The sequence below is a fragment of the Oncorhynchus gorbuscha genome, linkage group LG02 (assembly GCF_021184085.1).
Source record: "Oncorhynchus gorbuscha isolate QuinsamMale2020 ecotype Even-year linkage group LG02, OgorEven_v1.0, whole genome shotgun sequence".
Taxonomy (NCBI): Eukaryota; Metazoa; Chordata; class Actinopteri; order Salmoniformes; family Salmonidae; genus Oncorhynchus; species Oncorhynchus gorbuscha.
In genome coordinates this window covers 89,972,777-89,986,535 of record NC_060174.1, presented here as the reverse complement: position 1 = coordinate 89,986,535, position 13,759 = coordinate 89,972,777, and the positions used below count along the sequence as shown (strand labels likewise).

The 13,759-nt window shown below is 41.8% G+C and overlaps 2 protein-coding genes across 9 annotated transcripts in view; one reads left to right on the top strand and one right to left on the bottom strand.

Annotated features, from left to right (window-relative positions):
* The window catches only part of LOC124012624 (unconventional myosin-VIIa-like), a 91,507-nt gene extending 88,960 nt beyond the window's left edge, over window positions 1-2,547 (top strand). For all 4 annotated transcript variants that reach the window (XM_046326486.1, XM_046326470.1, XM_046326478.1 and 1 more), the window contains one exon: window positions 827-2,547. In XM_046326486.1, coding sequence (XP_046182442.1) covers window positions 827-919 — 93 coding nt within the window. In that variant the 3' untranslated portion in view covers window positions 920-2,547. The remainder of the gene's footprint in view (window positions 1-826) is intronic.
* An 11-nt stretch (window positions 2,548-2,558) lies between these two features.
* Window positions 2,559-13,759, bottom strand: part of LOC124012646 (glycerophosphodiester phosphodiesterase domain-containing protein 5-like) — a 34,603-nt gene continuing 23,402 nt past the window's right edge. For 4 of the 5 annotated variants that reach the window (XM_046326498.1, XM_046326507.1, XM_046326517.1 and 1 more), the window contains 7 exons: window positions 12,953-13,103; window positions 12,379-12,603; window positions 11,725-11,882; window positions 11,457-11,604; window positions 10,595-10,677; window positions 10,333-10,412; window positions 2,559-6,783 (listed from right to left, as the gene is read on the bottom strand). In XM_046326498.1, the coding sequence (XP_046182454.1) occupies window positions 6,707-6,783; window positions 10,333-10,412; window positions 10,595-10,677; window positions 11,457-11,604; window positions 11,725-11,882; window positions 12,379-12,603; window positions 12,953-13,103 (922 nt within the window). In that variant the 3' untranslated portion in view covers window positions 2,559-6,706. Of the gene's footprint in view, window positions 6,784-10,332; window positions 10,413-10,590; window positions 10,678-11,456; window positions 11,605-11,724; window positions 11,883-12,378; window positions 12,604-12,952; window positions 13,104-13,759 lie in introns of those variants that run through there. The other variant, XM_046326523.1, reaches the window with a different exon arrangement.

Here is a 13,759-nt window from a genome sequence, read left to right as displayed (position 1 = left end):
TACAGATTAAATGGTCCTTCTGTAGCTCAGTTGGTAGAGCATGGCGCTTGTAACGCCAGGGTAGTGGGTTCGATCCCCGGGACCACCCATACGTAGAATGTATGCACACATGACTGTAAGTCGCTTTGGATAAAAGCGTCTGCTAAATGGCATATATTATTATTATTAAATAAGTTATGATGAACTTCACAGAGTGGTGAAAGTGCACAGTGATTTTGATGCTACTTTCCAATAAATATTGAGGGTCTAAAATGTATAGTAAATGTAGGCGAAATATCGGCTTTTATATATTAAGGGTTTATTGAATAATTTGTTCATTTCATTTCGTAGGCTACAGATTCCGTTTCAACGGAGTGTGTCTGCTCATGGAGGAGACTGGTGCTTCTGGCAACCCACTGCAGTTAGACTAGATCATTTGATGATGGTGATGCCAGACTTGATAAGAGTGCAAGTGTCCTGTGATCAAAAGTCGCAGTCATGGTCTTAGCCTGAAATTAGCCTGAATGCAGATAGAAAAGCCTTTTCCATGGTATACATGTGTTGTTCTGTAGCTTTGTCGAACTTTTAAATAATAAATGCTAGCAGACCTGGGTTCAAATGCTGAGTGTTTGATAGGGCCTGTTTGGAGTGACAGTTGGGCAGATTTTCACTTTTGGGAATCCTCCGTTGGCTCCATTGCACCAGGCAAGCTCAATCAAGCACACTCTAAAGTATTTGACAGAAGACAAATACTACTATTTGAACACGTCTGATTCATATTCTGCAATGAAATATTGCAAGGCATTAATGTACCTTTAAACTGGTTTGTTTGTCTGTGTGACCACAGGGCTACAAGATGGACGACCTCCTGACCTCTTACATCAGCCAGATGCTGACCACCATGACCAAACAGCGCAGTTCCCGTGGCAACATCAAGTGATCTGGAAAGTAATCGATCCCGCTGTTGAGTGTATTAGTGTAGGCCTCGAGGGCTTTGTGATCTATCACATGGTTTCATTAAAACATAGAGGGATAAATACAACCCTTCCTCCATAACATGCTAAATCAATTACATGCATACATACACACACAAACTCGCACACATACATACATGTGCACGTACACACACTCACTCACTCACTCACTCACTCACTCACTCACTCACTCACTCACTCACTCACTCACTCACTCACTCACTCACTCACTCACTCACTCACTCACTCACTCACTCACTCACTCACTCACTGAAATGTATACATACACACACGCATATACACACTTGACAGATTCTCCCTAAGATGTAGATGAAAGAGAGTGGGGAGGACAGGAGCTTGAGAACCTCTGGTCTAATAGTCTGTTGTACAGATACTGTTAATCTCACTACAGACACAACGTTGATGCAACATCTCGCAGCAAAGTCTGAGAGACATTGGAAATCATGCATCTCCACACACTATTGTGTTACAGAAATGTATATAGATCGTTGGTTATAGGGATGGAGGCATGATAGCAGTATTACGACAAGAATACTCTTTTTTCATTGTCAGTAGATATGGTGATGATTTAAATGTTTGATTTATGTTTTGGCCATGACAATGTTTTGACTTATCGTCAGATGTTGGTATATGTCTTGGGTCCTGTCTTAACAATCACCAATTGCCTTTACTTGACCCAAATGCACAACCAACGATTGCAACTTTTTACATGGCAACTAATCAAGAGCTTTATTTAGAAAATGTTTTTATGCAAAGCATTTGATCGTAAAATGTCCAGTAATGTGATTTATAAATGTTGGGCCTAAACCTATACAACTATGGCTTGTCCATACTATAGATATCATGTGTAATCATTGCATTATATTGTTTTAGAGTTTAATTCAAAATTGGCCCTCATTGTCGCAGGCAGGCTAAATACTTTCTTTAAATACCCGATCAGTGTTATTGGTACATTTGATGTATTAATGAAGTTTATTTGAAGTACATTTGATGAGAACAGTCAGATTGATCTCTGGACATTAGCTGGCTCTAGGACTTTGCATACAGTGTGTATACCACATCACTGGAAAAACATTTAGTGGAAAGTTGACAATATTTAATAATGTGATATTTCTAACAAGCACATATTTAGCTGTTTGCCTAATGAATTAATCATTGAAGAAAATGTATTCTGTAAATAAAGACCCCCGGTCCATATGACTTGTCTTTAAAAAAAAATTGTGGATCAAATCAAGGATTTTTAAGTATTAAAGGTCAACTCTGTTACGACATCGTCATAGACAAAATATAATCTACATACAGAAATGAACAACAAAAATGTCAGGACTGACATTATTGGCTCTTAATGGTGGCAGGTTTGGCATATTAAAGTTATTGTTGATGTCTGTAAACAGGAAGTCACCCCACTGTGTATGGTGATGTCAAATTGCTTAGTCTACCTTAAAAAGTAATCTCAGTGACATTAATGTTCTGCACCTGTTCTGTATAGTGGATATTCATTTAGGTCAAATTGTTCCTGTTTTTTAAATGTTGGTCCATAACACCTAATATTTTGGTATTAATAAAGAAATTACAAATATTTCCTTTCATGCCTAATGTTCATTATCCCAAAAGATGAATGAGCCTATTTCACTATCACAACATTTCATAATGAGAAAACATGTGCATATTACGACTCAAAGCAACAAAAATTTCATAATGAGAAAACATGTGCATATTACGACTCAAAGCAACAAAAATTTCATAATGAGAAAACATGTGCATATTACGACTCAAAGCAACAAAAATTTAACAAAACAGTTCAGTTAACTTCTGATAATGTTTATGCAAAAGAAATCCCATAGTTTACAATGATGTCATAGCGAAATGGGCTCATACAAAATACAATGGCTTTCACCACCAACTGAGCTCTACTTTTAGACTATCATTTTAATATAATACTCTTCTGATTGGAACAGAATGACAGAACTGTAAACAACAGATGATTCTTTCTATAACGATCTTACAACCAAGATAACATTACAGGTGTCGTACACAGATGACAAATCAGACTGGTATCTTATACTGTGATTCTTTCTATAACGATCTTACAACCAAGATAACATTACAAGTGTCATACACAGATGACAAATCAGACTGGTATCTTATACTGTGATTCTTTCTATAACGATCTTTACAACCAAGATAACATTACAGCTGTCATACACAGATGACAAATCAGACTGGTATCTTATACTGTGATTCTTTCTATAACGATCTTACAACCAAGATAACATTACAGGTGTCGTACACAGATGACAAATCAGACTGGTATCTTATACTGTGATTCTTTCTATAACGATCTTACAACCAAGATAACATTACAGGTGTTGTACACAGATGACAAATCAGACTGGTATCTTATACTGTGATTCTTTCTATAACGATCTTACAACCAAGATAACATTACAGGTGTCATACACAGATGACAAATCAGACTGGTATCTTATACTGTGATTCTTTCTATAATGATCTTACAACCAAGATAACATTACAGGTGTTGTACACAGATGACAAATCTGACTGGTATCTTATACTGTGATTCTTTCTATAACGATCTTACAACCAAGATAACATTACAGGTGTCGTACACAGATGACGAATCAGACTGGTATCTTATACTGTGATTCTTTCTATAACGATCTTACAACCAAGATAACATTACAGGTGTCCTACACAGATGACAAATCAGACTGGTATCTTATACTGTGATTCTTTGGCTAAACATACTTTTTATTCCTAGGTATTCCTAAGGCTTTGTATAGTGATTTAAAGGCTGCCCCTTATCACAATGCTGCGGTGGCGCTGAGTTACTCATCAATATGTTGTCAGTCATAAAGAAATCTAACAGGTTTCATAACCATTACTAGAAAAACTGTCTTTCAGCTACCAGAGCTGAAGTTGGTATTCTTCACATTGATTAGACAACACTGCACAGTAAAGCTGAGGCACAATCAACTGAAGAGAGATGTAAGAGTTCTGCTATAATTTGGCTAAAATGACTAAATATTGTACAACATTAGCTTTTTTTTTTATCCTTGCCAGAAGGATTTTCATTTGTGTTGAAAACAATTTTGTTGAAAACAATGACGTCAATATGGACCATATAAAATATATAGATATGGACCATATAAAATATATAGATATGGACCATATAAAATATATAGATATGGACCATATAAAATATATAGATATGGACCATATAAAATATATAGATATGGACCATATAAAATATATAGATATGGACCATATAAAATATATAGATATGGACCATATAAAATATATAGATATGAACCATATAAAATATATAGATATGGACCATGGAAATACAGTGTGATTGTTCTCTGTAGGTCACTTATGTCATTGCAGTGATTATATGCTACAACGTTCTATGGACTTCACCTCGTTACAATGCCTTATGCTCAATAAAGTGATAAGTACTTATAAACATTGAACACAACCAATCAAACACATTCATTTATCTCCAGACACAAACAGAGGATTATCATGTCATATCCAAACCGGAGTTCTAATAGTACTAATTTTTCTTTGTGATATTTCAGCGCTGTTTATACCTGGTTCCAACATGCGTCCTTTGTTCTGATCTTCTCCATATTCTGATTGTGTCCACATTTTTAATCAGGTGTAGACAATCAAAATACATTGTGATCAGATGTTCCTGCCGACCTCCGGAGGTAGTCAGGTCGTGTCTACACGACACTTACATGACTTCTGCTATCAGAATAGGAAGATCGCATTGAAAAGATGGGTCTCTAGACGCACAAATGTCGCTTTGTGGTCTGATTGTGTTCAGATCTGGCTGACCACTTCAGGAGGCGGATTTCTCCTCAGTCTGGACGAATCAGGCAGCTGAAAGTGCATACAATGAGTAACGTCATCAGCACTCCTCCCGCAAGTCTCCAGAAAACGTGTGTTTTGGGACCGAGAGGAACATTTTCATTATAACGTTGTTTTTTTGGCTAGAGTTATGCTAATCCGTTTGCAATTCATTTTGCGTTGCTTGCTGGCTAGCTAGCTACAGTAGATAACACAACAACGTCTGATGGCAGTAGCTATCAGATTATCCCTATTTCACCGTTTGTAGAATGAATACTGGCAGTTGAATATAGCGCGGGAAAAGGGAATCCGGACATGGTAGACGCATTTCAATTTAGGTGCAGACGCATGACGCGTTTGGAATTCCATGATCAGAAAACTAAACCTGCATGAACTGTCCGGCCTAGTCACGGCCTCGGGCACGCAGGTTGCATTTAGATAGGCGGCCCAATTCTGAAATGTTGCCCAATTATAGGCAAAGTAGCTTATCTGATCGGTCAAAACACCAATTAGTGGAAAAAAAGATCCGATTTGGCTTCCTGTCTAAACGCAGCCTTACAAGTGTAGACGGATCTGGACAGTGAAATAATTTACAAATCGTCATTACCCCACCCTCTAAAACCATTCACAGGTGGGACCATTGCTTTATGGCATCAATATGTGAATAAAAATGAATGAATAAACTATTCTGAAAGAATATCTGTCAAATTATTGATTTACAGGGAATGACCAGGAAATCTGGTCACAATGAGGACACATAAGATACATTTTAATAGCATGTGTAGACTGAAAATGTGGTCACAATCTGATCTGAATGTGGACAAGATCAGGACACAGGATGCCTGTAAACTGCAGGTATAAACGAAGCTTGAGACAGTTTGATTGGAGTGCCAGATCCCAGATTGGCAAAGTGCACTTTTTGGGACTACTTCATTGGTTCCCTTATGACAGGAAAGGGCAATTAAGCACAGCTAAAGTATATATATATATATATATATATATATATATTTATATATTTTAAACATACTAATTGAACCCCGGCCTGGACATATTCACACATCTTATCGACCACTACTCACACACTAACAAAATGGTCAAGCATTTGTGGTTCACGTAACTCAACACTGCAGTGGCTGCTGAAATGGAAAGGAACCTATGGACAATGGAGGGTAATACAAGTTGAGAATATCTACAGCGGACGGTCACTTTTCTTGTTGTATTAATTCAGTGAGTAAGTAATCCACCTCAAAGGACCTGGTTAAACAGTGTAGTAATCTCTTCCCACCACCAGATGGTGTCTGTAGTATGAACTATGAGCTGGTTGGTCCTTGAGGTTGTCTGGGCTGTTCTTCAGTCACATTTGACTTAAATTAATTAAGGCAGGGCTACCCAACCCTCTTCCTGGAGATCTACTGTCCTTTATGTTTTCAGTCAAACCCTACTTTAGCATATCTGATTGAGCTAGTTAAGGTCTTGTTGAGCAGCTAATTAGTAGAATCAAGTGTGTTAAATTAGGGTTGAACTTAAAACCCAACCTCCAGGAAGAGAGTTGGGCAGCCCGGTCTTAAGGATTAATATCTATCCAATGAAATCCCTTCTGCACGTGACACATCAGCTCCGATAGGCCTCACTCACATCATTTAACTATTTCTAATTCTCTTTGGTTCTCATTCTCTCACACAAATTTACAGGGGGTTGCCAGGTTGTGCTCTCGGTTTCCAGTAGGGTCCTGGGTTTCCAGGTTGGGTCGATTCTGGTGAATTGCCCGTTTGGGGTCCGGGAAGTTGCCAAGTTGAAAAGGAGAGTGAGGAGTGGTTTGCTTCAACTGAGCCCCACAGAGGTTGGTTGATTGGTTATCAGTGCTCTGAGACGGTTGCCAAGTTTGGCTCAGCGGGCTCTCCCAGGATGTTGACACTGGAGACGGACCACACATCTGTCAGGGGGTGAGGTCAGGGTTTAGTGGTTGACAAAGGTCATTGATATATATGATATACACTACCGTTAAAAAGTTTGGGGTCACTTAAAATGACCTTGTTTTTGAAAGAAAAGCATTTTTTGTCCATTAAAATAACATCAAATTGACCAGAAATACAGCGTAGACATTGTTAATGTTGTAAATGACTGATAGCTGGAAACGGCATATTTTTTATGTAATATCTACATAGGCGTACAGAGGCTCATTATCAAGAAACATCACTCCTGTGTTTCAATGGCACGTTGTGTTAGCTAATCCAAGTTTATAATTTTAAAAGGCTAATTAATCATTAGAATAACCCTTTTGCAATGTTAGCACAGCTGAAAACTGTTGTGGTGATGAAAGAAGCAATAAAACTAGCCTTCTTTAAACTAGTTGAGTATCTGGAGCATTTGTGTGTTCGATTACAGGTTCAAAATGGCCAGAAACAACATACTTTCTCCTGAAACCCATCAGTCTATTCTTGTTCTGAGAAATGAAGGCTATTCAATGTGAGAACTTGCCAAGAAACTGAAGATCTCGTACAACGCTGTGTACTATTCCCTTCCCAGAACAAATCAAATCAAATCAAATCAAATTTTATTTGTCACATACACATGGTTAGCAGATGTTAATGCGAGTGTAGCGAAATGCTTGTGCTTCTAGTTCCGACAATGCAGTGATAACCAACAAGTAATCTAAATAACAATTCCAAAACTACTGTCTTATACACAGTGTAAGGGGATAAGGAACATGTACATAAGGATATATGAATGAGTGATGGTACAGAGCAGCATACAGTAGATGGTATCGAGTACAGTATATACATATGAGATGAGTGTGTAGACAAAGTAAACAAAGTGGCATAGTTAAAGTGGCTAGTGATACATGTGTTACATAAGGATGCAGTCGATGTTGTAGAGTACAGTATATACATATGCATATGAGATGAATAATGTAGGGTAAGTAACATTATATAAGGTAGCATTGTTTAAAGTGGCTAGTGATATATTTACATCATTTCCATCAATTCCCATTATTAAAATGGCTGGAGTTGGGTCAGTGTCAATGACAGTGTGTTGGCAGCAGCCACTCAATGTTAGTGGTGGCTATTTAACAGTCTGATGGCCTTGAGATAGAAGCTGTTTTTTAGTCTCTCGGTCCCAGCTTTGATGCACCTGTACTGACCTCGCCTTCTGGATGATAGCGGGGTGAACAGGCAGTGGTTCGGGTGGTTGATGTCCTTGATGATCTTTATGGCCTTCCTGTAACAACGGGTGGTGTAGGTGTCCTGGAGGGCAGGTAGTTTGCCCCCGGTGATGCGTTGTGCAGTCCTCACTACCCTCTGGAGAGCCTTACGGTTGAGGGCGGAGCAGTTGCCGTACCAGGCGGTGATACAGCCCGCCAGGATGCTCTCGATTGTGCATCTGTAGAAGTTTGTGAGTGCTTTTGGTGACAAGCCGAATTTTTCAGCCTCCTGAGGTTGAATAGGCGCTGCTGCGCCTTCTTCACGACGCTGTCAGTGTGAGTGGACCAATTCAGTTTGTCTGTGATGTGTATGCCGAGGAACTTAAAACTAGCTACCCTCTCCACTACTGTTCCATCGATGTGGATAGGGGTGTTCCCTCTGCTGTTTCCTGAAGTCCACAATCATCTCCTTAGTTTTGTTGACGTTGAGTGTGAGGTTATTTTCCTGACACCACACTCCAAGGGCCCTCACCTCCTCCCTGTAGGCCGTCTCGTCGTTGTTGGTAATCAAGCCTACCACTGTTGTGTCGTCCGCAAACTTGATGATTGAGTTGGAGGCGTGCGTGGCCACGCAGTCGTGGGTGAACAGGGAGTACAGGAGAGGGCTCAGAACGCACCCTTGTGGGGCCCCCGTGTTGAGGATCAGCGGGGAGGAGATGTTGTTGCCTACCCTCACCACCTGGGGGCGGCCCGTCAGGAAGTCCAGTACCCAGTTGCACAGGGCGGGGTCGAGACCCAGGGTCTCGAGCTTGATGACGAGCTTGGAGGGTACTATGGTGTTGAATGCCGAGCTGTAGTCGATGAACAGCATTCTCACATAGGTATTCCTCTTGTCCAGGTGGGTTAGGGCAGTGTGCAGTGTGGTTGAGATTGCATCGTCTGTGGACCTATTTGGGCGGTAAGCAAATTGGAGTGGGTCTAGGGTGTCAGGTAGGGTGGAGGTGATATGGTCCTTGACTAGTCTCTCAAAGCACTTCATGATGACGGAAGTGAGTGCTACGGGCGGTAGTCGTTTAGCTCAGTTACCTTAGCTTTCTTGGGAACAGGAACAATGGTGGCCCTCTTGAAGCATGTGGGAACAGCAGACTGGTATAGGGATTGATTGAATATGTCCGTAAACACACCGGCCAGCTGGTCTGCGCATGCTCGGAGGGCGCGGCTGGGGATGCCGTCTGGGCCTGCAGCCTTGCGAGGGTTAACACGTTTAAATGTCTTACTCACCTCGGCTGCAGTGAAGGAGAGACTGCATGTTTCCGTTGCAGGCCGTGTCAGTGGCACTGTATTGTCCTCAAAGCGGGCAAAAAGTTATTTAGTCTGCCTGGGAGCAAGACATCCTGGTCCGTGACTGGGCTGGATTTCATCTTGTAGTCCGTGATTGACTGTAGACCCTGCCACATGCCTCTTGTGTCTGAGCCATTGAATTGAGATTCCACTTTGTCTCTGTACTGACGCTTAGCTTGTTTGATAGCCTTACGGAGGGAATAGCTGCACTGTTTGTATTCAGTCATGTTGCCAGACACCTTGCCCTGATTAAAAGCAGTGGTTCGCGCTTTCAGTTTCACGCGAATGCTGCCATCAATCCACGGTTTCTGGTTAGGGAATGTTTTTATCGTTGCTATGGGAACGACATCTTCGACGCACGTTCTAATGAACTCGCACACCGAATCAGCGTATTCGTCAATATTCCCATCTGACGCAATACGAAACATGTCCCAGTCCACGTGATGGAAGCAGTCTTGGAGTGTAGAGTCAGCGCAAACTGTCTCGAACCAGAATAGAAAGAGGAGTCGGAGGCCTCGGTGCACAATTGAGCAAGTGGACAAGTACATTAGTGTCTAGTTTTGAGATACAGACGCATCACAGGTCCTCAACTGGCAGCTTCATTAAATAGTACCCGCAAAACACCAGTCTCAACGTCAACAGTGAAGAGGCAAATCTGGGATGCTGGCCTATTTGGTAGAATTCCCCTGTCCAGTGTCTGTTCTTTTGTTAATCTTTTATTTTTATTGGCCCGTCTGAAATATGGCTTTTTCTTTGCAACTCTGCCTAGAAAGCCAGCATCCCAGAGTTGCCTCTTCACTGTTGACGTACTATTTAATGAATCTGCCAATTGAGGACTTGTGAGTCGTCCGTTTCTCAAACTAGACACTCTAATGTACTTGTCCTCTTGCTCAGTCTCTGTTTTAAGCCTATATAGGGTATGTGCGTATGTGTATCATGTTATCAAAGCTGGCCATGGGAAAGAAACAGGGTGACTCCTAGAGACAACTTCTAACTCACCTGTCCTGAACTTGATGTAGGTGCCATGTTCTAGTGTGGGTTTGCTGCCCGAACAGAAAGCCAGGCTTTGTTCTCGCCACCTGTCATCAACACAGTTACAGTCATCACCACAGGAAGTGACATCACCATTCAATACAAAACAGACTGACGTTCATCCGAAGCTTCAATTTGACACATAATCAATCTACGTTTTGTATGTAGACATATAAAAAATACACCTTACGTCGACCTTCGCACTCTGCATTCTAGTGGGCTCACTCACCAGTGGAAGATGAAGATGATGATGATGATGGTGATGGACACCACGTCGGTGAGGACCCACATCAGATTGTACTCATCTGGAGTCTGAAAGAGAAAGACAGACAACCATTGTGTCTAGGAGTATTCCTTTCACCAATCAAATCAATTTCAGTAAGGCTGCATTTGGGCCCGGTGTCACAATAAATCGTTTATTTCTCCCAAAGCGTGCACTTGTTCACATCCCTTCATAGATTTAAAAGAAAATTACTGGGAAAATAAATACCAGTATGGTGGAAACTCCCTGTAGCTCATGCTTACATCAAGCCAATGCTTTTACATTTGTGGAGAGTAGAGAACAAGTGCAATACTTCCAGAGGAAGGAAAGATTATTGGGATGCAGTGGTATTGGTCCTAGGTTGTTGTTCTCACCATAAGGAAGAGGGGTCTGGTGAGGTTATTCTCACCATAAGGAAGAAGGGTCTGGTGAGGTTGTTCTCACCATAAGGAAGAGGGGTCTGGTGAGGTTGTTCTCACCATAAGGAAGAGGGGTCTGGTGAGGTTGTTCTCACCATAAGGAAGAGGGGTCTGGTGAGGTTGTTCTCACCATAAGGAAGAGGGGTCTGGTGAGGTTGTTCTCACCATATGGAAGAGGGGTCTGGTGAGGTTGTTCTCACCATAAGGAAGAGGGGTCTGGTGAGGTTGTTCTCACCATAAGGAAGAGGGGTCTGGTGAGGTTGTTCTCACCATAAGGAAGAGGGGTCTGGTGAGGTTGTTCTCACCATAAGGAAGAGGGGTCTGGTGAGGTTGTTCTCACCATAAGGAAAAGGGGTCTGGTGAGGTTGTTCTCACCATAAGGAAGAGGGGTCTGGTGAGGTTGTTCTCACCATAAGGAAGAGGGGTCTACTGAGGTTGTTGAGGAACTGTAGAGCATTGGTGGTGACAGACTGGGCCCCAGTGCACCAGGCCAGAGAGTAGAGCCACGACTGGCTGATCACATACAGGTTGGTGCTGATGTTGGCTGCTGCATACTCACTGAGGGAGGAATACAACCCACACACACACACACAATTGACACACCTACAGCCAGTTAATATGTGCACACATACACACACCATTTAATGCAAAGACACACACACTACCACACACACACACATTATCATCTCTGTGGACATGGAGCTATAGTGTAGGTTGAGTTGGACAATGTGATTCTGATGGAGCTCCTCAACTGGAGCCCGGGACGCTGAGGTATGCTGGAGGTCAGGGTCCAGCTGCTGGACCAGGCTCCGCAGGTCTGAGGGCAGCCACAACACCTGACACAGACACACACACACACACCATTAACTCTAAACACTAACCTCAACATTACAACATTTTGTATTTACAATGTAATCAAAATATCCCATAAACAGATTCATTCCCAAGTCAAAAAAAGGAACCTATGACATATAAAATAGATAATCCCAGCTTCCCCTCCCACAAACCTAACCTTAACCATTAGTAGAGACAATGTAAAACTGACCCAAGATCAGTTTCTAGGGTCATCTTCACCCTACTGCTATTTATAATATGCAGATGGACACCACGTCAGTGAGGACACACATCAGGATGGCAGGTAGCCTAGCAGTTAAAAGAGCTTGAGAGTGTTGGACCAGTAACCAAAAGGTCGCTGGTTCAAATCCCAAGCTGACTAGTTGAAAAAACTGCCGATGTGCCATTGAGCAAGGCATGTAACCCTAATTGCTCCTCTAAATCGCCCTGGATAAGAGTGTCTGCTAAATAATAAAAATGTTATAACATCTCCCTCACTTGGTGTGAGTGGATGGAAGACTCGTTCTGGATGACCTCCAGGGTGCGTGTGATCCAGGTGTCCCTGTAGGGGTGTCCCTCAGGGGGCCGGTAGAGGTCAAAGATAACCTGTTTTTCTCTCTGCGAAGCCAGCTCCAGAAAGTCCCTGAAGGTGCAAATAGACTGGTTCTGCGCCTGCGCCCGGTCCTCGGCACTCAGAGACCAAGCCGTGCTGAACGGATCACGCTGCAGAACCACCAGGGGCAGAGAGACTGTCAGTATACGGAATGCTTTGGCAGAATGGTAAATCATATTGACAATGTTATATCACATTGTATTCCATAAAGCAGGGGGTTGTGCAATTGATAACCTCCCATCGATAGTACGTTGATGTATTGTCAAAATGTCAATAACTTCCCTATCCGTCATCTTATTATGTTGTCCTAGCTACTGTCATTGGACACAAACATGCCCTGGTTTCCCATCATGCCATGTCCATTAAAAAAATCTGTTCAAGACCAGGCTTAATTTCCGTTTCTCTGTAGCACCCCCTGAGTTTTTCTGAGGTGCGGTGCAGTGGCAGTTGGTGACTCACATGGAGGAACCAGGCCCCAGCGTTGAGGGTCTCCAGCTCCCCCCAGGTGAACATGGCCGCAGGGGCGTCCGTCCGGTTGGGGAACACCTCCTGCACGTTGGTGGTCCTCCTCAGGGTGTGGTCGTGCATCAGGAAGGGCACCCCGTCATAGCTATGGCAACGAGAGAAGGCTTTGGCAGTTACAAAGTTGACAGTTAAAGAAGTTGGTGGTTAAGGAATTGTAGGTTAAGGAGTTGACGGAAGTGCATTAAGATGACTGTAAAACTCAAAGAGCCAGGTACTTCATTTATGTATTTATTCATTCAGGTATGTTCATACAAATATTTACACATGTTAAGTTTGATTAAAAATAAGACCAGTTGACATTGAGAGGACGATTCTTTTTTTGTTGAGTTTATATACTGTGACTTCAGAAAGTATTCAGACCCCTTGACTTTTCCCACAATTTGTTACGTTACAGCCTTATTCTAAAATGGATTAAATAAATAAATAAATCCCTCAGCAATCTACACACAATACCCCATAATGACAAAGCAAAAACAGCAGGTTTTTAGAACTGTTCGCAAATTTATTTAAAAAAATAAAAAACAGAAATACCTTATTTATATACGCATCAGACCCTTAGCTATTACACTCGCAATTGAGATCAGATGCATCTTGTTTCCATTGATCATCCTTGAGAAGTTTCTACAACTTGGAGTCCACCTGTGGTAAATTAAATTGATTGGACATGATTTGGAAAGGCACACCCCTGTCTATATAAGGTCCCACAGTTGACAATGCATGTCAGAGCAAAATCCAAGCCAT